General features: G+C 52.6%; 2 protein-coding genes across 4 annotated transcripts; one reads left to right on the plus strand and one right to left on the minus strand.

The window, feature by feature from the left end:
• Window positions 1-381: 381 nt before the first annotated feature.
• On the minus strand, window positions 382-9,361 carry CSTF1 (cleavage stimulation factor subunit 1). Its single transcript, XM_004585915.2, has 6 exons — window positions 9,224-9,361; window positions 7,510-7,710; window positions 6,095-6,372; window positions 5,760-5,957; window positions 4,345-4,735; window positions 382-928 (listed from the first exon to the last, which is right to left on the minus strand). The coding sequence occupies exons 2-6, from the start codon at window positions 7,676-7,678 to the stop codon at window positions 669-671; spliced, it is 1,296 nt and encodes a 431-aa protein (XP_004585972.1). The 5' UTR covers window positions 7,679-7,710; window positions 9,224-9,361; the 3' UTR covers window positions 382-668.
• On the plus strand, window positions 9,252-24,459 carry AURKA (aurora kinase A). Of its 3 annotated transcripts, none has more exons than XM_058679821.1 (9): window positions 9,252-9,386; window positions 11,249-11,295; window positions 12,611-12,872; window positions 15,180-15,234; window positions 16,430-16,621; window positions 17,778-17,916; window positions 20,656-20,804; window positions 23,905-24,079; window positions 24,203-24,459. In XM_058679821.1, exons 2-9 carry the CDS (start codon window positions 11,254-11,256, stop codon window positions 24,383-24,385), a joined length of 1,197 nt encoding a protein of 398 aa, XP_058535804.1. In that variant the 5' UTR covers window positions 9,252-9,386; window positions 11,249-11,253; the 3' UTR covers window positions 24,386-24,459. The 3 variants fall into 3 exon arrangements, with proteins under 3 accessions (XP_058535804.1, XP_004585971.2, XP_058535803.1); XM_004585914.4 differs by lacking the exon at window positions 9,252-9,386 and adding an exon at window positions 9,461-9,597; XM_058679820.1 differs by lacking the exon at window positions 9,252-9,386 and adding an exon at window positions 9,565-9,657.
• Window positions 24,460-25,274: the final 815 nt, after the last annotated feature.

The following is a 25,274-nucleotide window of genomic DNA, read 5'->3' on the forward strand; positions in this document are numbered from 1 at the left end:
AACTGGGGCCCATCACCCAAACTGGATTAGAACACAGTTCTGATCACGTTCCCCATTAAACTGGTGCAATCTTTCACTAAAGAAAGTAACGCAGGTCCTACAAGAGTAACATGTGAGGTGTGAGACACGGCTCCCAGAAGCCCTGGGAAAACCGGCCGTTGGTTCTACTGAAGTGAAAATGGAAATGAAATGGTGGCACTGCAGATCTGAGCTTTATAAGAAAGATGTCCCTTCAGGAGAGAATCAGGGATTGTCAAAACTGGCTCCAGTGTGGCACAGTGCTGCAGTCCTCGCAGCTAACCGCTGCTCATCTGGAAATACAGTAGGAGCAGGAGGGCAAGCTGACAAAAGGACCCATGAACAATTCCTCAACGGACGCACTTGTGATCTGTAAAGCACTTTAATTCTCTATCCTTCAGACAGCCAGTCCTGTATTTACAAGCCCAGGGAGATCACACTGGAACAATCAGTGAACGCACAACTGCACAGATCTGCTTCCCACTTTTCCACCATGATTCTACATCAAGGTAAAAAAAAGATTCTTCTGTACAAATCCACGGTTGTCGACAGAGGTGGCAGCCCAAGGTGCCACAGCTGGTACCCGACTCACTCCTGCAGGTGGCGACAGGGCACGGGGGAGGAAGAGAAGGCCCACACCCGAGAGTGGCTCAGTCGGTGGTGGACCTGCGGTACCAGAAGCGTGCTCGGAAGTCGTCGCTGCAAGTCATGAAGCCGGGGTTGGTGGGCGAGTGCACGATGCAGCGCACAATGTTGTTGTGTCCCAGGGAGAGCAGGTTCCTCCGCTCGGCGGTCCTCGAGTCCCAGCAGCACAGGCTGATGGTCCGCTCATCTGGCAGCAGCACATAGTCCTCGGTGTGGTTGAACACGGCCTGCGTCCGGTGCACCTGCCGGCCACTCAACCCCGCGCCTGCCGCAGAAACAAGAGGTTAGGGGTCTGTGCACAGGGCTAGCCTTCCAAGCTTGCCTCTCACAGTACTTCAGTCTTCTTAATCCTTTCACTGGAAAAAAAATCTACTGTAGTGTTATGTTCTGAAACTTGGAGTATTAAGAAAATGACCTCAAGGCGCCCCCCTGAGGCAACACTGAAAACGTTCTGATGTACTTATAGGCATAAAATGTATTTTTAAAACACAGAACTAGGAGCCCAGTGCTGTGACACAGCAAGTCACCAGCATCCTGTTCTGGAGCTTCTGCTCCGGCTCCTTGCTAACGTACACAGCACGCCGTGGAGGATGGCCAAGGGCTTGGGCCCCCACCATGACTTTAGGTTCCGTCTTCCACGTGGCCCGGCCCTGACTTTCGCAGACAGGGAGAGTGAACCAGATGACTACAAGTTCTGTCACTCTGCCTTTGGAACAAATAAATATTGTTCACAAATATGAGACCGGTGTCATACATATATACATTTATCATAGTTTAAACAGCTTTATGTTAGGTACATTTTAAAAAGAGTATTTTATATGAGGTCAGCATCGTCTATCAGAAGATAGTGTCTAACTCCGCTTTTCATAAATCTTTAAAATAAAAAAAATTATTTATTTGGAAAGTAAAACGCCTGGAGGCAGGAGAGGGAGAGAGGTGGGCAGGCAGGCACATGGAACTGCATTCGCTCCTCACACACCCACAGGCAGGGTCAGGCTAACACAGTGGGAGTTCTGTGCAGCGCAGGCCTGCCGGAGGCCTTTGGCTGCCCTCCCACGTGTGCCAGCTGGCAGAGTAGCAGCCAGGACTCACACCACTGCTGCTCTGACACGGGACAGCAGCAGCCGCAGCGCTGGCCCTCGGTACATTTCCTCACATCTCCAATGGGTGCAAAGCAGCCCAAGTGCTTACTGAACACCACTGCTCAGTGAACACAGCTGCCCTGTACAGAAAGCTTTATTTCCTAGGAACACAATAAGACGGAAGTGTAAGAACACCCACTTTTTACAAAGAGATTTTTACTGCTTTCTAGCATGAAATATGTATTTTATGTTTAAAGTACCACATAACACAGGGATATGAAAACTTTTTTGCTGTCAAGGGCCATTCGGATAATTATATCATTTGTGGGCCACAGACCTAAACATTAGCCTGTTGTAAATTTTGAGTTCTGCCTGGTTGCCTTGGCAGGCCCAGACCTTCTTCACATGATAGAAAAATGTTAAAATTGCACAAATTTTCACTCTCCAGAGAGAGAACTGTCCATCTTTAGGTGAATAGCCTTTCCAAATATTTCTGTTTACTGATTTCCCTAAGCAGGAGCACAGGCCGTGTTCACTCACGCAGGCCACGAGCTCAGGCCCGACTGGCGCTGTGACCAGGCAGATTCTGTAGTGGCCTGGGCCCGGGCGGGGCTGGCTCCGGCCTCCCCTCTCCAGGCTGCTGTGAGGACTGCAGTGACCAAGGCACAGGAGAGGTCCAGTGCTTCCGGGAAACTGTCGCTGTCCCCGACTCTCAACTACTCCAAGTATGGCTGCAGTGTGTACAGGTTCAAGCTCCACAGTTACTTAATCTTTTTAAAGATTTATTTATTTTTATTGGAAAGGCAGATTTACAGAGGAGAGACAGAAAGATCTTCCATCTGCTGATTCACTCTTCAAATTGCTCCAACAGCCAGACTGAGCCAATCCGAAGCCAGGAGCCAGGAGCTTCTTCCGGGTCTCCCATGCAGGTGCAGGGTCCCAAGGCTTTGGGCCGTCCTCAACTGCTTTCCCAGGCCACAAGCAGGGAGCTGGATGGGAAGCAGGGCTGCTGGGATTAATACCGGCACCCACTGCTTGCTTTGGTAGCATATATACTAAAATTGTACCGGACCGTATAGTTTTGATTCTCTGACACTAAGCTGACCTTCACAAATATCTTACTAATTGACTTCCTTACCAAGAGTTGATTTCTTCAAGTTTTTAGCTCTAATCAATAAGTACTATCTCCTATTTCTGAAATCTGATGAACCAAAAAAGACAGTCCCATTTTAATTCCTCAGGCTGACAGTGAAGTCAGTCATTTCATATATTTACCGGTACGACTGGGTCTGATGCAATGGCTAAATTCTTATCTTGCAAACGCTGGGATCCCACATGGGCGCCAGTTAATGTCCTGGCTGTTTCTCTCACCACCTAGCTTCCTGCTGTGTCCTGGGAAAGCAGTCAAGTCCAGCCCAAAGCCTTGAGACCCTGCACCCACATGGGAGACCCAGAACAGGCTCCTGGCCCCTGACTTTGGTCAGCTCAGGCCCGACTTCTGCGGCCATTTAGGGAGTGAGCCAGAGGATGGAAGATCTTTTGTAAATCTGATCTGCCTGATAAAAACAAACTCATCTTATGGAAAAATCTACAAATCCAGCACAATCTCTTTTTTGAAAAATCAAACTGGAACTCTCCACTAAAACAATCTGTGCATCACAGACCACCACAAAGACCCGGGGAAGCACCCGTACGCGGGTAAGCACACCAGCAGGCCACTCACTCCAGCAGCAGGCACCACCTCTCAGGGCAGGCAGCCTGGCCCACAGTGGCTCTCACACGGCTGAACTGTCAGAGCAGTGTTCATACCAAAATGTCTCAACCAAGTCCCTAAGAATTACAATGACGATGGTTCTTCCCTGCTTACACACCAGAAACCAGGACGAGGGCGGAGAAGTAAGCTGGGGTGACAGGAGACCAATCTGGGAGGGTTATGCTGCACAAAATGGTTCATTGCTGCCAACTGTGCTACAAGCATGTTCTTCTAGAAGATGCTAATTGGTAACGCCCGGCAGGGGCCTCCGACATGACAGTTATTTTCCTCTGGGCAGTGCTGCGCATTGGACACTAACACACTCTCTCACATAGGATGCTCCCTGGAGCCTGGACGCTTTGCGCCAAGCAACAACACTTGCTACAAGGCAAAGAATGACACACAGTTTAATAATATCAAATAACCATCCCTGAACCCTCACTGCTCATAGTAACATTAGGTATGCTATAGAGCCCACAGGAAGCAGTGAGACAGCCGGCAATCAGTGGGAATGCAAGAACGCCCTGCCTGCTCGCCTCCTTGCCACCTAGGTCCCACGGGGCTCCTCTGCTTCCCGAGGGGGTGGCCAGCCCTCTCCTCGCAGCCCTGCTGGACGCAGTCACCGAGCTCCACCAGTGGCCGCTCCTCAGGAAGAACACAGGCTGCTGTCTGAACAGGCCGCAGTGTGGCATACAGGCGAGCTCCAAGTGGAGGCGCACTGCCAAGCTGAAGTCAGGAAGCCGCGGTACCCTCTCACAGCCCTGAGGCTGCTTCCTGGCTCAGACTCACCTGTGCCGACTGGAAAGCACCACAGAAAACGTCCCAATACACCAACTTCCGACATACCTGTGTATCTAACCAGCGTTCGTCCTGTTGATATTTCCCAAAGTTTCGCAACAGAATCTTTTCCACTGGAGAGGATGTATTTAGAATTTTTGGAAAAGATGGCAGAACAAACTTCAGCCCCATCATGCGCTTTCTCAAAGGTGGTGATGCACCGATTGGAGACGCCGTCCCACAGCTTGATGCAGCCGTCCTTGCTGCCGGTCACGTACATGTTGGCGCTGGGGTTGTAGCTGACGGAGCAGATGGCGTCGGTGTGCTGGTCCTGGGGGTTGCAGGAGACAAAGCACTGGAAGGTGTTGATGTCGTAGAGGCGAAGCGTGGGGTGCTGAGTGCCCACCAGGATGAAGTCTCCGGAAGGGTGGAAGGAGATGGAGCGTAACATCTCAGCTTCCTGTTGGGACGGACATTAACGTGAGTCACTCACTGCTCAACAACTAGGTCCAAAGGAAATGTGGGAAACATCGAACGGATGCAAGAGAAGCCGTAAAGCAACTGTCGGTACCATACTAGTACCAGAAGGAACCAAAGCGCTTTCTGGAATCTGTCACAGTATCACTGGAACAAAGTTTTACAAAATTATCTATTCACTGCTGAGCCCAAAGCTACCAAAATGAGCTTCCTCCTTTGAAAGTGAGCATCAGGTGTACTCGGAGTACCATTGCCTGACACGCTCATCCACAGCTGCTGGATAAACTCAATCTTACATAAAAATAGCTTCTTCAAGAAAATGTGGAGGGTCCAGTGCAGTGGTCTAGTGGCTAGGTTCTTGCCTTGCACATGTCAGGATCCCATATGTGCGCCGGTTCTAATCTTGGCTGCCCCGCTTCCCACCCTGCTCCCTGCTTGTGGCCTGGGAAAGCAGTTGAGGAAGACCCAAGGCCTTGGGACCCTGCACCCGAGTGGGAGACCCGGAAGAGGCTCTGGGCTCCTGGCTTCGGACTGACTCAGCTCCAGCCATTGCAGTCACTTGGGGAGGGAATCAATGGATGGAAGATTGGAAGATCTTCCTCTCTACCTCTCCTTCTCTCTGTATAGACTTTCCACATGAGGTTGTTAGCCTTGTCTGACGCAGCAGTTAACATTTCTGTGGTGCACAAAACCAGCCGCGTTTCTGGCACACACTTGACATAGCGCTTGTGGAACGCTGTTCTGGTTCCCACGCGCCACGCGCCACCGAGGGCAGCCGTTCTTGTTCCAAGCCTGTGTGTGACCTGTGACCCATGCCGTGTTGGGGAAGCAAGCACACAGCAGCACGTGAACCATGCACCAAGAAAACCTGATCAACGTGCCAACTGGCACGTGTCCTGGGTGCTGCAGCTCTGCCTTGTGGGACAATCACGCAAACATGTCTAAAGAGATCAGCTAAATGACAGCTCACAGTACTTCAGAAAACCTCCTTTCTAAACATTCCCAACCTGAATGTACTTGAAAGCCCGCTTTGCAGATGGTTTAGAATAGTCAAATAATTTCAGAGTGTAATCCCGCGAGCCAGAGGCTAATATCTGCTCTGTGGGGTGGAAGGCAAGACATGTGACTTCATCCACGTGGTCGTACAGAGTTCGAATCACCGGGTGGTTTTCCATATTCTGTTGTGCTGTCTCATTCATCATGACCTAGACCAAGAAAAGATGTTAAAGGGACAGAGCTGTGAGTCAGACCACAGAATCTAAAGGTGGTTTAAACTGTATAGTCACTCTCCCAGGAGTGAACAGCGCAGGTCCACCCGTGAGCGTGGGACCAGAACCCTCACCTCTATGGGCATGGCACTCTTGGCCAACATTCTTTCTGTGTCGAGTATTTTTATGGACGCATCCGCAGAGCCCGTGGCTATGAGCTGCCCGTCTCTACTATAGGTGGCCACGCGGCACGGTCCTTTATGGGACGTGACGTAGCAGGTTTCGTACTCGGAAGCCTCTGGGGACATGGTCTGGACATCCGCATCGAACTCCAGGTCAATGCCCGTGCCAGGAGCGACGGTATCGGAACGGCCAATCGCATACTGAACTGCGCTGTCATCATTTTCCATTCCTGAGAGAAAGCAAGATGAGGGCATGACAAGAACACGTTTCCTTGAAAAGCCACGACTAAGTTCTGGATCTAAAGTGACAGACATAAATCAGTGTGACCCTACGGTTCCCGGGAGCTCCCACCCCGCAGTGGGGCAGGCAGCGTCACCACTGGCACTCCCCACTCCAGCCTCCAGCAGCAGCCAAGGCAACAGTCTTGAGGGTGAAGCACCCACAGGCCCTCCATCCTAAACGCCTGCATCTCAGGACTGAAATTGTTTGGTAGCTGCTCTTGAGTGCTTTAAGTCAGCTACGTGGTCAACATTAACATCAGTGAAATGTTTCTGAAAAAACACAGTATTTAAATAAACCTAACTTTTTTTTTTATCAAGAGCATGTTTTAAATTTAAAAACCAGCACACCTCACATAACCAATACTTTTATTAGTAGAGCAAGAATTAGGACCATTGATGAAGAAGATAAAAGATGACTCTGAATTTTAAACGTTCAGAGATAATAATATCACAGAATTAATCCTTCACGTTATCCAACGCTTGTTTAATTTTCTTCTAAACAACAATGGATCCATATAAGGTGTCATGCTGTGACTCATTTATTAACCATAAGAATAAAAATCCCTCTGGGCTAATTAATATCCATCTGGAGCATTTACCATGTTATACTAACTGTTCAGTTTCACGGGTACTTAATTCTGTATTGTTGGGCTGCCCAGTTGATACTTATTTTCTCAAGACAAACCACTGCCCTTGGCACAGCAAGCCAAAGGGCAGAAACATGCCCGGGGAGTCAGCCTCTGACCGAGTGCTTTCCATCGGGCAAACACTGGGCTGTTCTTGGGGACACCTGCAGCACTTCTTGCGGCTGGGCAGAAGGCATGGGGCGGCAGGGGCCGTGACTGTGTGGCAGAGCCAACTGAGGAAGGCTGGGGTGGGCCGACCTGGGCTGAGGACTCTGAGAAGGCCTGTGAGCTGAGCCTGGAGGCAGGCCAGCAAGCCCAGGCCTCAAGCGCCTCCAAGTTCTCCCCACGTGCATCTGGTCACCCCTCAGGCCTGAACTCCGCTCCTGGCACACATCCGACACCGAGGGAAACAACGGTGCCGCTGCAGCTGCGTGCCCCCAGAAGCCCGCGCCCAGCTACCGAGCTTGATGAGGTGCAGCAGCTGCTCCGAGGGCGCGCACACTGACTGCGGCTTGATCTCGTTGATGAGCCCATTGGCGATGCTGATGTAGCCGTCGTAGAGCAGCTGGCTGATGATGAGCTTGTAGAGCTGCTGCCGGTCCTTCAGGCCCACTTTGGTTCTGTACATGGTGGAGAGGAGCAAGACCGCGTCCTGGCCAGCTGCAACAACACGGGCACAGTAAGGCACTGTGGCATGGGGAGCCACAAAGGGCACACAGGGCTCCTGGGTCCGCACCCCGCTGCACTCACATGCCAGCAACTGGCTGCGGCTCCCTGGTCAGTGGGTCCCTCTCTGAGGGGCTCCTCAGCCGCAACTCAAAGCACGCAGCACCCTGAAAAACCACACTGATCTAACAGCATAGCCCTCACCAATTTTCATTCCTTGCAGTTTGTATTCTTTTTTTTTTTTAAAAGATTTTATTTATTTCAAAGTCAGATATACAGAGAGAAGAGACAGAGAGGAAGATCTTCCAGCTGATGACCCACTCCCCAAGTGACCACAAGGGCTGGTGTTGCGCCGATCTAAAGCTAGGAGCCAGAAATTTCCTCCATGTCTCCCATGAGGCAGGGTCCAAGGCTTTGGGTCATCCTCAACTGCTTTCCCAGGCACCCATATGGGATCCCGGCAAGTTCAAGGACTTTAGCCACCAGGCTACCGCGCCGGGCCTGAAGTTTGTATTCTCAACAGCAGCCCAGAAGCTCCCATTTCTTCTGCTCAGCACGAATCAGGGCTTGTGACAAACAGGCAGGACACTGTCCCTGCTATCCTGTGATAACTAGATCAGCTTCATCACAGAGCCACGTTCACTCTTAGCGCCTGTCTCAGGGCAACTGTGCCCGGGGACTCTTACTGTGCGATTTAGTTCATGAATAGATATCTACAGATAGAAAAAAGATACAGCAAACACACTTTAAAGTTTCTTTAAAAAAAATTGGAAGCATTGTGATTCAGATTTTGCGCAGGACTCTGGTGCTGGTAACACCGGCCTGGAACTTGGACCCTGCAGGTGTGCCCCGTGGGGCCCAAGAAATCAGAAGGGGAGAGAGCAATCCGCTCCCCGACCCAGAGGCCTGGTGAACCCCCGAGCCCCCCGGACAAGGAGACACCGAGCCCCCAGGACAGGCAGACCCCCAGCGCTAGAACAAGGAGACCTCGTGTCCACAGGTCAGGAAGACCCCGAATCCCCAGGACAAGGAGACCCCGAGCCCCCAGGACAGGCAGACCCCGAGCCCTAGAACAAGGAGACCTCGGGTCCCCAGGTCAGGAAGACTCCGAGCCCCCAGGACAGACAGACCCCGAGCCAGCACGGTCAACCGGAGGTGTGCGGACGAGGCCCGGGGGCGCAGAGGGAAGAGAGGGCGTGCAGGCCCAGCCCGGCATCGTGGGCACCTCGCTCCCTTTCCCTCCGCCCGCCTCGCCCCCCGGCCTTCACGCGGTCCCCCGAAGGGCACGGCCCATCCCCCAGCCACGCCTGCCATGCCCCCGGAGCCCCATACCCGCAGATACAGCTCTCTCGCTCTCCGGCTTCCCCCGAGAAAAATGGAGGTGCCAATGCTGCCCAATCGATCGCTCCGAGCGCACGCTTGCTGCGCACGCGCGAAGGGCGCCACGCCGAGCGCGGCGCTATCGATGGGACACTTTCTCGTTGGTACTCCTCACCATCTTACTTACTGGCAGACTCGAGCGCTTCGTTCGCCAATTCCGACTTATTTCCTATGAGACGACGCTGACTCCCGGCGGCTGCCGTCTCACGGGCAAACACCTGACGACGGAGAACCCAGCGGCTGCTAGCACCCGCACTGCAGGAAGGGCCGTTGGCGCCAGCACTTCCGGGGCGAGTGCGCCTGCGCGCCGTCTGCGTCGGGGCGTGCCTCCGAGAGCGGGGTTCACTGGGATCCAATCACAGAGCACCCTGCTGTCGCTCGGGCCAATCAGCTTTCGGCCTGGAGGGTTTAACTCCTATTTAAAATGAAAAGCCTTTGATTCCTAACGGTTGGTCGGTGCGGAGCAGTCGGCGCCCAGGTGGCGGAGGAAGGGGTCCGCCGGTGGGTCAGCCGTGAGGGCCGGGCCTGGGGGCACAGGAGGACGGGGGCGCCGGCCTTTGGGTGGGCGGGCAGTGGGGTCCTCCGGTGCGAGGTGCCCGGCGCCCCCGGTCGCTCTTGGTGTCGGAGGCGGAAGCGAGTGGCTGGGTTTTGCATTCTGTATTTGGATGAGAGTGAGTCTTGGGGTTCGCGGGGCGAAGGCCTGCAGGGCTGAGGAAGTGACTGCCGTGTGTGTGTGTTTGTGTGTGTGATTCCCCGGCGGCCGCCCCGTCTGGCAGTGCCGAGGCCCCCTCGGGGGTAGGAGCCCGGAGGCCGGTGCTGCGGGCCGGCAGGTGCGTGTGGGTCGTGTGCCGTGCAGCTTCTGCTGGTCCAGGCTAACGAACGCCAACTGGGCCCGCCTAGCTGCCGCCCTTGACTTCCTGAATTCGAAGCTTCTCGCTTCCCTGCCCGCTTGCTTCTACCCCCGCGCCCCTTCACGGCCCTGCGAGCTTGTTACTGCCTCCCGGGACCTCTGGTCCGGTGCTTCCCGCGTCTGGACGGAGCCTCTGCCGAGAATTCTGGGTCCGAATCTGAACTCCGTTCTGCGTATTATGTGGCTAAGTTGAATCAGTGAGAACAGACACCTGGAGGCGCTGCTAAAAGAGTTCAAGGCCTGGAGCCTGTGCGATCTGGTTAGCCAAGACCAGGTTGAAAGGCCCCAACGAGCCCCGCTTGAGAGAAGGCCTCCTGGGAGAGGGAGCAGGCGTGCACAGGCCCTGCTGCCAGGGCTTGGAGGGAAGGAGGAGGCCGGACGCGAAAGGGTGGAGGAAATAGGCTGTGTAGGAAGTAGGCCGAGGCACCAGGTCCGGTCTGGAGATGGGTGTTGTGTGTGTGCTGAGAGCCTGGAGGGTCTGCCCTGCCGAGTGTGGAGGCACCGGGTGAGTCTGAGTTCAGGGTGCCCGCGTGCAACACCTGGCAGAGCTGCTTGGAGGGGTAGTCGGGATTGGGGTGCTCGTTGCCTGCTCCTGTGAGGGCCTGTGCTGCTGGTTGACCTCCGAGTGCCCTCGTCAGAGGAGAGGGCTCCAGGCAGAAGGTGCGTTTGAGTTAAGTTGATAGAGAGGCTGGATGAGGCTCCCCAGAAGGCAGGTGGATGAGACGTGTGGGTCTGAGCTGTCATGCCTAGGCCAGTTGAGCGGAGGGCTAAGACGGAACGCATAGTGAGGCTGCGGTGAACGTGGCAGCTGACTGAAGGAAAGGGTTAGGCAGTGGTCGGCTCATGGAGTGCTGCTACCACGGGCTGGAGTGGCATCTCCAGGGGCCAGGCCGGGGCTGACCATGTGGGAACGGCGAGGGCATCCTGATGAAGGGTTTAGGTGGCAGGTGATCCAGCAGGCCATGTGTGACTGGAGATGCTGGCACGTTGAGGCTGTCTCGAGGGTGGGTGGGTGTCAGGGCAGGGGAGAGGTTGGCCCTCAGGGAGAGCAATGAACTTGTGCATTGCTTAGGTGAGGATGGGGGCAGCTACTCTGCCCTGCTCTGTTGTGTTTGGGCACACAGAAGTGTAAATGCTGTGCTCGTGGAAGGCTTTTTGTCAGAGCTGTGACCTTGCTTAGAATAACAATGCTTTGGAACAGGTGACTTTATTTACGTAAAATGTTTTGCTTTTTCCTTTTAGGCATCATGGAAAGATCCAAGGAAAACTGCATTTCTGGGCCTATTAAGGTAAATAGAATAGCCTTATTGTGGCGAGTGAGATCACACCCCACCGAGTGCAGGATGGTGGCAGGAGTCTCATGAGCTCAGCCGCTCCTGCTACGCTTCGGCCCACATGGCCGAAGCTGGGGCCTTGAGGCTCTCATTAGCACGCAGCGTCCAAGGAGGCCATCAGCTCAGGTGGTGCACATTACAAACCAGTCAGCTTGCATCTTAGCCAATCAGGTACAGAGGCTGTGGTTAGCCACGCCTGAAGCCTAGTGCTGCCCTGGGGTGCCATTAGCCAGCTTCCCTGCCACAGTCTAATGGAGGTTGATCGCTTCAGAGTTCCCAGCACTTGGTCTCATGTCTGGAGTTGGTTCCTCCGGTTTATAACTTGCAAGTAAGTGCTCATCCTTGGGAGCTGCTGATGGGTTTTGGGCCTTTTCCAGCTGGAGAAAATCTCCCACCACAGGATTTTTGTTAGATTAGCTCAAGGTTTTAAAGCTGTATAAACCACTGGCCCCTGAAGTACACTACTTACAGGCATGTCAGTATGTTTTAGTAAAACTCAAGGGTGCATTTGTTCCTTCTTTGTTGATATCCTTTCGGCATGAATTTGTTTTCTAAGTGCTTGGAAAATGAGACATGGGCAAATTATAAGCTTATTGTAGGAAATTTAGCATATACTTAAACTTAGACTGTTCTAAAATTTAAATATAGCCTTTGTTGGACATTTTCAGTCTTATTTAAAGGCAGAGTTAAAGAGGGGAGGAGGGATGCAGGGGCGGGCGAGGTAGTGGAGGTGTACAGCTGTCATCTATCACTCCTCGAATAGCTGCAACAGCCAGGGCTGGGCTGGGCAGGAGCCAGGACTGCGTCTGTGTCTCCTGTGTGGATACAAGGTCCAGGCATGCTAGCAACAGCTGGATCGAAAGTGGAGCAGCTGGGCCTCCAGCCGGCACCCATACGGGATTGAGCATCTTGGGGAGCCTTGGCGTGCTATGCTGCGACACTGGCCTCTGTCTTTTTTCTAAAGACGTGTATTGAAGACGCGTCGGTGGACTTGGGATTTAGCCGGAAGTCTCTGTATTACGGCTCTTTGCTGAGTAGCAGGGTGCGTGTTGCCAACACTGAGGTTTTCGATGGTGCTCAGTGGTGGGTGAGAAGCTGGTGCTGGGGGAGGAGCTGTCACTCACAGGTTTGCTCTGAACACCAACTGTCCTGCAAGTGTGGGGAAAGGGAGCTTTTCTCTTCTGGTGTTGGCAGTGACAGCATTGTTACCATGGAACAGAAACATGGTCAGGTCTCTGAGCATCCGTTTCTGGTTTCTCTCCTCTCCTAGGCTCCCCTGCTTGGTGACGGCCCCAAGCGTGTCCCAGTGACACAGCATCCCATCTCTGTGAGCAGTGGCCAGGCTGAGCGTGTCCTGTGTCCTTCAAACTCCTCCCAGCGGGTCCCTGCGCAGGCGCAGCGGCTCATGGCCACCCAGAAGCCTGTGCAGAAGCTGAAGCAAGCTCCGACGCAGGCCGCCCTCGCGCCTCGCCCTGTCTCCAAGCCGCCGAGTAGCACCCCGAAGAGTGAGGCGCCCCCGCCGCCGGCGCCTGGTAAACCCTCTCAGCCTCATGAGTTCTTCTTTCCAGCTGCTGCTCAGGAAATACTTGTTAGATGTGCACTGCTTTTATTTATTAAAGATTTATTTGTTATTGGAAAGACAGATAAACAGAGGAGGAGAGACAAAAATCTTCCATCCACTGGTTCATTCCCCAATTGCCGCAACTTCTGGAGCTTAGCGGATCAGAGCCAGGAACTCCCTCCTGGGGTCTTCCACACATCGCTGGGCTCCAAGGCTTTGGGCCGTTCTCCAGTGCTTTCCTAAGCCGCAGGAAAGCAGCTGATGGAAAGTGGAGCAGCCAGAAGGTGCACCGCACCCCATGGGGTGCTGGCACTTGTAAGTGTAAGAGGAGCCAGCTCCGTGACGTACATAGCTTTTACGTCACTGTCCCTGAGAGAACAACTGGTGTGCTACAGAAACAGACCAAGTTCCCCATGTTCCCGTCCTTTCTGAGGAATGGGGCAACCTGGCAGTCGGGCAACAGTGTCAATCCCATGTGCCTTCTGTTGCTTCTGAGGGGGCTGTAGTGTGAGGAGCTTGTGACCAGGGCATTTGTGGAACTGAGAGGTAGTGAAGGTCTGGCGCTTGGGTAGGAAGTCTGAAGAAGTGGAAGGACGGAGGTAGTGCCAGGCGAGGCCTCCCTGGGCACGGCTGCCTCGTTAGAGTGGGCTTCCTCTGCACGCTGGGGAGCTGCCACAGGGCTGCTGTGAGCTGTCAGGAAGCTTGCTGGGTGAGTGGTGAGTGACTCGGAGAGCGCAGGCTGCCCTGGAGGAGGCTGGCCGAGGTCAGGCCTGATGACATGCCTGCTGGAGCAGGCTGGACGTTCCTTGCCCTGGCTTGCAGGCTCTGAGTGGGTGCTGCCTGCTCCTGTCCCTGCCAGCCCCCACGGCTGCTTCCTGAAGGCAGCTGGAGTGGCTGGCTCCGCTTCGCAGAGGAGTAAGCTGGGACTCCGAGCGGTTAATGTGTCCAGAAGCTGTGAGGATGGAGAGGCGCGGACCAAGCCGCAAAAGGACCAGGTGCTAGATTGGTCCAGAATGGCAAGTGAAGAGGCTTTGGGAATTGTAATGTAGGGAAAAAGAGAACTCTTCACCCGCTGAAGATTGGAAAGTTGTGTCTAACTGAACTGACAGTAAATAGATTAACCAGACAAGTTGCCCTGAGGATGTGCGTGTGCACACACAGGCGTCACACAGATACCAGGTGGAATCCTGCTAAGCCATAGCGCCAGCATGCCAGTGGGGCTGCTACGCCTCCTCCAGCTCCCTGCTAATGTGACTGGAAAAGCAGTGGGAGATAGTCCAAGTGCCTGGCCCCCTGCCACTCACATGGGACACCCTCGTGGAGTTCAGGCCCCTGGCTTCTGCTTGGGCCAGCCCTGGCTGCTGTGGTCATGTAGGAAGTGAACGATCTGTCAGAGGTGTCTCTGTCCTCTTCTGCCCTCTCGAAGATCCATTTCAATAAATGTGAGAAGGAGGGATAAGGGGCAGATGATGGAATTGTTTTATTGTGAGCTACAGCAAAGCTGGGAGGCAGTGCAAGTCAGCCAAGGCTGTCCTGTCACGCAGGTGGGAGGGTGTGCTGCTGCAGCTGCAGCCGACAGACACTTGGGGAGGACGTTTGGTAAGAGGAAAGCCCTTCAGGGCTGCCTCAGTCTCCAAAGTATCCAGCCCCAGACATATCGAGAAGTCTAACTTGGGTGGCATGTTCTGGTCTCCGGCATCATTTGGCGGCTGTGTCCTGCACTGCCATGGTCATTGTGAGTGAGTCAGCGAAGTGTGGATGGCAATATAATACCCAGTTTGGACCTGCAGTCCAATTGTGAGCAGAGCATACTGGCTGTTACTAGGATGCAATTGCAGAGAGCTCTTGTGTGGGTGCTGAGGTACACTTGGCCCCCTGTTGTGCAACTGGGCTATTGTGTGTGTTGCTGAGTCGTTGGCTTCTGTGTCTACACTTTGGGGTGTTTCCGCTTTGTTAGCTGTGTGGGCATGCACAGTCCTGTGGCCGTGGCTGCCACCCTGCTGAGGGAAGATGACAGGCGGTACCCTGGGTGGGGTTGGCGGTGGCTTTAGGTGGGTCTGCAGCCTGTCAGTGTGGTGCCTTCCCTGGCGCCCTGGGAGGTGGGTGAGGGGGCACCTGTCCTGTGATGGCTGCTCCTGGTGCAGCTGGTTCATTCCTGCCGTACCGAGTCCATCTTAGGTAATGCTTTCGAGGCCACTTGATCCACCTGTGTTGTATGGTTTTCTACCTTGTTCTATATCATTATTCTAAAAGCAGATTTCAAACTTACTCCACACAGAAGCTAATCCTGAAAAGGGACTGACGTCAAGCCAGAAAAATGAAAAATCTAAAAAGTAAGCTTTTTTTGTTTACAAGGTTCTGTGGCAATTTTCTAGAATATATATTTCATTATAAATTGGGTGAAAGTTTGTTAGATTTCCAATCTTTAAAAAAAATGAGTTTTTAAAATTGCTGTTCATAGATATTTTTAAAATTGCATTTCAAATTTAGAGAAAACATGTATGGCTGTGTGACAGTGAATGTGCTGTGTGCTTCTAGAAGGAGGTGGCCACTCCTCCTGGTGTATGTGTGCTGCTCATGGTTACATAGCATGCAGGGTTGAAGAAGTGTGTCCTGGGTTCAGACTTGGACGTCGTAAGTGATGATTGCATTCGTTCTGTGTCGTGGAGAGGTTGACTGTTGTATCTTCCCCAGGGGTTTTTCTAAAAACTTCAATCTGTGAATTTTCTGGAATGTGGGGAGAAAAGCCACACTTCTTAAAAATGATTTTATTTTATTTTTATTAGAAAGATATGCAGAGAGGAGGAGAGAGGAAAGTCTTCTGTTTGCTGGTTCACTCCCAAAGTGGCCACAAAGGCTGGAGCTGAGCCGATCCAAAGCCAGCAGCCCCTTCCACGTCTCCCACGCAGGTGCAGGGTCCCAAAGGCTTTGGGCCTTCCTTGACTGCTTCCCACAGGCAGGGAGCTGGATGGGAAGAGGGGCTGCCAAGATACAAACTGGTACCCACATGGGATCCTGGTGTGTACAAGGCAAGGACTTGAGCCACTAGGCTACTGTGCTGGACCTGAGAAGCCACACTTTTTTTTTTTAAATGAAGATTCCTCAGAAGCTTCTTTGGAAACCAAACCCCATGGCTTTAAGCCCCAGCCTGTGGGGGCTAGCCTGGTTTCACTAATGCTGGGGGGTCCCATGTTCCCCCACTGAATGGCTCTCCACACACCGTCTGCCTTTCAAGGTGGAGGCTGGGGTTCCTCAGCGGGTTTAGGTACCCTGTTTGGTGATCTTAGTTGTAATGCTTAATGTCTCTACTTCAGAACATTTCCCAGTGTAAAGTCTGATTGTTTTCTTCATCACTAGTTCAGTTAGTGGCAGTCAAGGGCATCGGGTTTAATCTTTTTGATTCATTAAGAGTGGCCATTTCCTTGGTTCTTACCAAGGGTACATACTGAATGCTGTTTTGTATGTTAAATTATAAAATGTGTCTAAAGGTTGCTTTTCACAATCTAGAATATTTAATTTCCTTTCTAGAAGGCAGTGGACCTTGGATGATTTTGACATTGGTCGCCCACTGGGTAAAGGAAAGTTTGGTAATGTTTATTTGGCAAGAGAGAAAGAGAGCAAGTTTATCTTAGCCCTGAAAGTGTTGTTTAAAGCCCAGCTGGAGAAGGCCGGGGTGGAACACCAGCTCCGGAGGGAAGTGGAGATCCAGTCACACCTGCGGTGAGTGTGTGAGCGCGGGCTGCGAGAGTCGGGCACAGTGAGCGTGTGTGTGAGCGCGGGCTGCGAGAGCCGGGCACAGTGAGCGTGTGTGTGAGCGCGGGCTGCGAGAGTCGGGCACAGTGAGCGTGTGTGGGAGCGCGGGCCCGTGGGAGCCGGGCACGGTGAGTGTGAGCATGTGAGCGCGGGCCCGTGGGAGCCGGGCACGGTGAGTGTGAGCATGTGAGCGCGGGCCCGTGGGAGCCGGATACGGTGAGTGTGAGCATGTGAGCGCGGGCCCGTGGGAGCCGGGCACGGTGAGTGTGAGCATGTGAGCGCGGGCCCGTGGGAGCCGGGCACGGTGAGCGTGTGTGTGAGCGCGGGCCCGTGGGAGCCGGGCACGGTGAGCGTGTGTGTGAGCGCGGGCCCGTGGGAGCCGGGCACGGTGAGTGTGAGCATGTGAGCGCGGGCCCGTGGGAGCCGGATACGGTGAGTGTGAGCATGTGAGCGCGGGCCCGTGGGAGCCGGGCACGGTGAGTGTGAGCATGTGAGCGCGGGCCCGTGGGAGCCGGGCACGGTGAGTGTGAGCATGTGAGCGCGGGCCCGTGGGAGCCGGGCACGGTGAGTGTGAGCATGTGAGCGCGGGCCCGTGGGAGCCGGGCACGGTGAGTGTGAGCATGTGAGCGCGGGCCCGTGGGAGCCAGGCACGGTGAGTGTGAGTGTGCAGGCGTGGGCCTACGAGAGCTGGATGCGTAGACTTGACCTGGGAGGCCTGCCTCCTGGGACCACAGAGAGCTAGTGAGTGCATTGTTGGGTTTCAAGCATGAATCAGATGCTCATCTTTGAAATCTGGCCATGCCAGGCCTGTACTGCCTGTGCTGGGGGTGCTCAGGCCTGGGATTTCCCCCCTGCTCTATCCTGTGCCTGGCTGTGGTGCACATGGTCCCACATGGTGTCTTTATCGGAGTATTTATCTGAGTTTCCTCCAGGAGTAAAGGGAAAGAAGGAATGATGTTAATTAAATCTGTGCATGGTGAGGTGCCGTGTGGATGCGTCCAGAGAAGCCAGAGTTTGCAGCTCACGGGGGGCTGGAGTGGGCTCGTGCAAAGCCTTAGTTTGATGTTGAATGCTAGTCTGTCAGCCCATGGCTGCACACCCAGTGTCTTGATTCGTGTTGCAGGCACCCCAACATCCTACGGCTCTACGGCTATTTCCAAGACGCTACCCGCGTTTACCTGATCCTGGAGTACGCGCCGCTGGGCACTGTCTACAGAGAACTGCAGAGGCTCTCCCGGTTTGATGAGCAGAGAGCTGCCACTGTGAGTTAACTTTCCTGTCCTTCCTGCCTGTTCTCTGCAGTGGGCCTTTGGTTACACTAGAGTGGGCTTTACCTGTAGGCTACCTTAAAACTAGAGCCAGACAGTTCAAATGGAGTATGTGCAGATAAAAGCAGCTACCTGCTAGAGTGTGTGGCTTATTCGTTTTGAGGTTTTCTGTGGCAATGCGCTTGAGAGAATGGTGCTTTGTTTCAGTTTTTGCAAAAGTTGGGAAGACAGTGCAGGTCTGCCTCTACCTCATATGTGACCACTGTCCTGCATTAATACAGTATGCTTGTCACACCTCATGACCAACAGAAGCATGACTGCTCACTGAGGTCGTGTGTCCTGCAGGTTCTTCAGCATCTGTGTGGTTTGGTCCCCTGACTGGGGCTTCTCCACTGGGCAGGGGCCATCTTCCTACACTGCCTTTCAGTGGAGGGCAGAGTGGGCAGAGGAGCTGCCAAAGTTACTTGCAGTTCTGCATAATAGATTTAGCTATTATCCCTTACTGATCCATGTATTTTAAAACGTAGACCCAAGGATATTTGTTTTATACTTGGAGTTACCCAGTTCTATTTCATTTGGTTGCTTATTTTGTCTCTGCTTTGGCCATCGGAAGATTTTTTTCTTAGGATTCCTTGCAAGCCATCACTCTAGGTGGGTTTTTGGAGGGTTTGGAGACCTCTTGTACTAACTAGTTATCCATTCCTTGATTGCTTTTATTGGCAATTTTTGTTTGTTTGTTTTTTAGATTTATTTTTAGATTTTTGTTGGAAAGACAGACTTATAGAAAGGTATTCCATTTGCTGGTTCATTCCCCAAATGTTAGTGTTGGCTGACGCTTAGCTGACTGAGGCCAGGGGTGGGGAGCTTCTTCTTGGTCGCCCAAGTGGGTGCAGGGTCCCAAGAACTTAAGCCATCCACCACTGCCTTCCCAGGACATAAGCAGGGAGCAGGATCGGAAAGGAACAGCTGCGACACTCTGGCACCCAAATGGGATGGTGGCTGTACAGGTGGAGGCGTAGCCTACTGCACCGTGGTGCCAGCTCCTGGTCATGTATTAAGAACTAAGGTTGAAGCTGGCTCTCTTCATTGCTATGGGGGTGTCAGTTTTTTCTTCTCTCAAGCTCCATGAGCTCATCCTGACGTTGCCGACTCAGATCCGCACCTCGTGGGTCATCTTGGCTTGGCCCTGGCTTCTCTGTACGCTGCTGCTCCGGCAGTGAGAAAGCTGGGTTTCAAATGCTGTCTTGGACGTGTGCACGTGATTGTACCAGGATTGTTAACATTTGCCGGGGCAAACGTCACCAACTAGAGTAGGTTGTGGGTGCTTTCCTGCAGGTTTTTCTGTCTTGGTTTGGTTCAGACTTCACTCATATGCACAGTTAGTCTCCACTTTCCCCTATGCATTCAGTGAGGTGGCTTTGAGGTTTGTAACTTGGTTAACTATTCTGGGATCCCTTGACCTAAGTGTTTTCCTTTTAAACCCACTTATACTAAGGTTCACTTTTTGTATGAGAAAGTTCTCTGGACAAGGGCATGATGCTGCGCACCTGCCATTACAGTGGGGTCTCCGCCCTGGCACCTCCTCTGCCCACTTGCCCACAGTCAGTGGCAACCACTGCTCTGTTGGGTGTAGTTTTGGATAATTGGCATCAGAGCAGCCTGCAGCCTTTTTGAAGTGGTTTCTTCACTTCACGATGTGTATTTTGGAATCAGCTGTTTCTTCCGTGGGGTTGCCAGCTCATCTGTTATTGATGAGTATGGTTCCTCATCTCACTAGCACCCGAGTTTCGTATTTTGCTCGTAGTAGGTAGGGTGGTGTTTCTTTGTTGAATTTGCAGTTTCATTATGATGTTGACATCTTGTCATGCACATCTTTGAGACATCTTCGGGGTGTGTTGCCATTATTATTATTCTTAAAATATTTCATCTGAAAATCTCATCCTGTGGCTCACTCCACAGGTGCCTGTAACGATAAGCAGGGTAGAGCCAGAGAGACCCAGGAGCCAGGAGCCAGGACTCAGCTGGGCCTGGACCTGCTGGGGGCAAGCCCTTGAGCCCTGCAGTGGCTTTGCCCACCAGTGCCAGCCTCTTCATCCCTTTTACAATCGGCACGATTCATTGATGAGAGTGTAGATGTCTTGAGGCCCCGTCCCACCCCCGGCTCTGCTGGATTGACTGTTAAGTTGCAGCGTTTTGAGGGGGAACACATGTAAAGCTGGTATTATTCATTGTACAGTGCATCTGCTTATTGTTTGGAGTAACATTTTCCCCAAAATTTTGACATATTTAGCTTTTTTTTTTCCATAAGAAATATTTAGCTTTAAATCTTTTGTTCTAGAATGATAATTTTGAAAATGGGAACTGACCGTACTTGAAAGCGTTAAGCTCTTGCAGCATTGCTTGTGCGTTAGAATTCCTGGCTTGTGCCCGCTCTTCAGCACTGCTTGCTTAGTGTTCGTCACCGGGCCGGGAATCGCTGCGTGAAGTGATGGTTGCAGCTGGGCATCAGTGCCTTTCCGGTCTCTGGGCATTACATCAGCTGTCTCGGCAAGGAGCTGGCTACGCACCCAGTACACACAGTTCGGGGCTGTTGGCTTTCGTTGGTTTTATACCTTATTTCTTCAAAATCTCCACCATACACGTTCCTTGCTGAGTCTTCCTTTCAGGAGAGATGTTGAATAGTAACTTGAATTACTTCATTCCTAAAACAGACTTCTAATTTTTTTTAATTAGTATATCACCGAATTGGCAAATGCCCTGTCCTATTGCCATTCCAAGAGAGTTATCCATAGAGATATTAAGCCGGAGAACCTACTGCTTGGGTCAGCTGGAGAGCTGAAGATTGCAGACTTCGGGTGGTCGGTACACGCACCGTCCTCCAGGTGGGTGACCTCAGCGCTGACACTTGTTGCTCTGACCAGGAGCCAAGTTCACTGTGGGTTTTGTAGGAAGCTGGGCAGAGTAACTTAGGCCTGATAATGATCCTCATGTCTTCAGGATGATTCCATTCTCTAGCTGTTTGGGGCTATCAGTAGTGTTCTGTGTTTGGGGGTGAAGATGGGTGAAGGGGGCAGGTGAGCCAGCAGACCAGTGTGTGGCACAAGGGAGGAACCCCTGGGCTGAGAGGCTGGGCCGGGCCTGCGGGGCTGTAGTGCGGCAGACACCCTGGTAGTTGGCTGGAGTTCTAGAAGGCAGCACATCTATCTTGCAGTAAGATATTTTGTCTGGGAATGTGGAAATGGTTCCAAGTTCAACGGTGCTAAGGAGGCTGATGGTCCATTCTCTGTGGTGTGCGTTCATCATTGGGGTGGGGGGAGCGCCTCCTCTTCTAGCTTAAACCTGAAGCAAAGGCATTGATTTCTTCTTTTGTTTCAATTTTAAGATTTGTTTATTTGAAGGCGTTGGTTGGTTCTGAGTCTGCAGCAGCCAGGGCTGAGGCAGGCCCAAGCCGGGAGCTTCCTCCTGCTCTCCCGCGTGCTTGGTAGGGCCAAGGACGTGTGCTGCATTCCACTGCTTGTCCTAGCCCTTTACTATGGAAGCTGGATTGGAGGTGGAGTGTGCCGCCTTCCACTGCTTGTCCTAGCCCTTTAGTATGGAAGCTGGATTGGAGGTGGAGTGGCTAGGACAGGAACTGTGCCCATATGGGCAGCTGGCATTACAGGTGGTGGCTTCAACTGCTGTGCCATAGTGCTGGCCCTAAAGGCATTGATTCAGCAATTTAAGTCTTGGATAAACCTCTCAAATGAAAGCTAAAATATTCCCTACTGTTTTAATGATCTTGTATCTGCTGGTTCATTCTCCAAATGGCTGCAATGGCCAGGGCTGGGCCAGGCTCAAGTTAGAAGCCAGGAGCTCCATGTGGGGCTCCCATGTGGGAGTCAGGGTCCTGAGCACTTGGGCCATCTGCTTCCCAGGGACACGAGCAGGGAACTGGGTCGGAGGTGGAAGAGCCAGGCTTGAACTGGCACCCATATCAGATGCCCAAATCAGGCAGTAGCCTAACCTGCTCTACAGTGCTGGCCCCTAGTGGGGCATTTTAAACTATACTTCTAACTTTGGGAAAGCACCTAAAAATTAGTCAGAGGACTTAGAAATAAAGCTAGTTTTTTTTTTTAAGATTTATTTTTATTGGAAAGTCAGATATATAGACAGAGGAGGAGAGACAGAGAGGAACATCTTTTGTCCATTCATTCACTCCCTAAGTGGCCGCAACGGCCAGAGCTGCGCCCATCCGAAGCCAGGAGCTAGGATCCTCTTCCAGGTCTCGCACGCAGGTGCAGGGTCCCAAGGCCTTGGGTCGTCCTTGACTGCTTTCTCAGGCCACAAGCAGAAAGCTGGATGGGATGCAACGCTGCCGAGACTAGAACCAGCGGACATATAGGATCCCGGAGAGTGCAAGGCAAAGACTTTAACTGCTAGGCTAGTGCACTGGGCCCATAAAACTAGTTTTAAAAAAAATTATGTCGGAGCCTCGTGTTGTGGTGTACAGGCTGATCTTGGACCTGTGGCAGCAGCATACCATATGGGCACTAGTTTGTGTCCCAGCTTTCTATTTCCCATCTGGCTCCCTAGTTACAACCTGGAAAGGTGGTGTAAGATGACCCCTGCACCTGTGTGGGAGACCCCACAGAAGCCCCTGGCCTTGGATTGGCTCAGCTCCAGCTATCTGCTAGGTGGAGTGAACTAGCAGATGGAAGACCTGTTTCTTTCTCTCTGTAAATCTGCCTTTCAAGTAAATAAAGTATTTATAAAAAATTTTTATGTGGCCTGAGAGTTGCAGGGATGCCCGTCTGTTACACACACCACTTCTGATTATTTCCATCAAGGCACTGCATCTACTATTGGAGTCTCATTTTCTTTTTAGAGTGATTTTAAATGGGGGCGCTTATTCCCAGTGAGAGAAACAAGTGATTCTAGGTTTCACGGTTCGCAGGATTGTTTGGGTCTCCAGCTTACCCTGTCTAGTGGTGTCCCCGTGGTAGGAAAGGCAGCATTTGTCCTGTGAAGTTCTCTGTGCGAACATTGCTGGCCATTTCCCCGCAGCGCAGGTGGTGCTGCAGCCAGTTTCTTGGTCCTGTGGACAGTTGCTGTTGGTGTCGGTGTCTGTGCAAGCCCATGTTCCTGCTTGCTTGCTGGGACATGCCTGCATTTACTGGGCCAGACACAGCTGGACAAAGTCCCCACTTCGTCACAGACCTCCCCAAGCCATTGCTGGCGGAGTGGTGGCCACCCTGCCTATGAGCACAGAATGAAAACACTGGCTTGGCAGCCACTAGTAGAGTTGCCAATATTTTGCCATACTGACTGAGGCTGATTTTTGGTGATTTTTTTTTTCAGGGCAGAGGACAGAGGGAGAGGACAGTAGACCATCTTTGGGCTCATTCCCCAGAGGCTGCAACAGCTCCAGCTGAAGCCAGGAGCCAGGGACTCCCCTGGGTCTCCCATGTGGGTAGCGGTGGCCAAAGCACTTCAGCTGGATTGGAAGTGGAACAGCCAGGATGAGAAGCAGTGCTCAGAAGGGATGCTGGCATTGCAGGCTGCAGTTGAACTTGCTGTGCCACTAGCTGGCCCCTTTGGTGAATATTTGAATATAAGTTGCAAATAGGATGTTTGTTCATTGAGCACTGCAGCATACATCTCCTGAAAATCAGGATATTCATCTGTAATCATATGTGGTCAGCCTTAAGAAAATTAAATAGTTAAATCCACTATTTTTCCATGTTTGTTTCAGTAGGGGTCCATGGAATTTGATAGGTGATTTTTTTTTTTTGGATTATTCCCGAGTCAGGCTGTTCCAGGAGGTCCTGGAGTTGGAACAGTGTAGGAGCCTGGCTGCCGCAGGGCTGGGTCTGCTCGCTACATGGAGCTGGGGTGTACGGTGCCTACCCTGGCACTGGGTCTGGCCTAGGAGACTGCACGTTCCGTGTCAGGTCACTGTTCATGCTTTCTGAGCCGTCAGCGAGCCTCCCACTGTCTGTTCAGGAGGACCACTCTGTGTGGCACGCTGGACTACCTGCCCCCCGAGATGATTGAAGGCTGCATGCATGACGAGAAGGTGGACCTCTGGAGCCTGGGAGTCCTGTGCTATGAGTTCTTGGTGGGGAAGCCTCCTTTCGAGGCCAGCACATACCAGGAGACCTACAGACGCATATCACGGGTAAGCCCTAACGGCAGATGATCTGGCACATGCCATGGGTTCTTCCCTTAGGAGCCTGGGCACGAGCTGTGGCCTGAGGATGTGGACTGTGCATAGTCTAATGTTTTGTGATGCTTGTTCCAGGTTGAATTCACATTCCCTGACTTTGTGACTGAGGGAGCGAGGGACCTCATTTCCAGACTGCTGAAGCACAGCCCCAGCCATAGGCCCACCCTGACGGAAGTTCTCGAGCACCCCTGGGTCACAGCCAAGTCAACGAAGCCCTCCAGCTGCCCAAACAAAGAGCCTGCTGGCAAGCAGTCATAATCCCACAGGGCAGGAACGGTTGAGCCAGGGCTTCTGTGGAGCCTGTGTGCCAGGAACACGCTCGGCGCTCCTGCAGAGCACGGCGGGAAGCGCTGCGGCTGGACCAGCAGTGCCACAGGCTCCTGCTCAGCGAGCTCTGCTTCAGGGTTAGTAGCCACGAGTGTGGCGTGGTGGCTGCTGACCTCCTAATCAGGAGGTGAGTTCTGACCAATCACCAGAGCCTGCGCTGCACAAGGTGTCCCTGTGGGAAACAATGTGGTGTCTGCTTGTGGGGCACATGACCACATGCCCCGACTTAATTGGCTACATGGCAATCTTGCAAGTACCTGAGAGTGTGTGTGTAACTTATTGGGTAGCCAAACCCGCTAATGCTGTTGGAATGAATCTGTGATTCTTTTAAGTGTTAAAATAGACTCGAGACTCACAGCTTTCCTCGGTGCTTCCTGTGCATGAGCTGTGGTCCTGGTCCTAAGGCACTTTGTAAACGGGAACACCTGCTCTACCTCGCTGTCAGGACTCGCTTGGGACATGGAAGAGACTAAGTGTCTTGGAGCCATCTTAAATGTTCAGGGTGTACTTCTCTGCATTGGAGTTATGGCATATGTGTAAACTCTAAATATACAACTAAATGTCTTCCTGGAGTGCGTGAGTAATTCTTTCTCCCGCCCGTACACTGCTGGTCTGGAACACAGCTGGCAACATCACAGCAGCAGGTCCCGGCCCACTTGTGGTGTGCTGGATGTGTTGAACTTGGTACTAGCTCAGAAATACGCTCTTGTGGCCAGTTGTCAGAAGGCAGACAACGTAGACACACAAGCTTTACAGAGATCCTTGAATCACCAATTTAAGCTGCTTGCTCTGTCAGATAAAATCAGAGGCAAACAATGCT

This window comes from Ochotona princeps, chromosome 22, assembly GCF_030435755.1.
Source record: "Ochotona princeps isolate mOchPri1 chromosome 22, mOchPri1.hap1, whole genome shotgun sequence".
In the NCBI taxonomy this organism is placed as follows: domain Eukaryota; kingdom Metazoa; phylum Chordata; class Mammalia; order Lagomorpha; family Ochotonidae; genus Ochotona; species Ochotona princeps.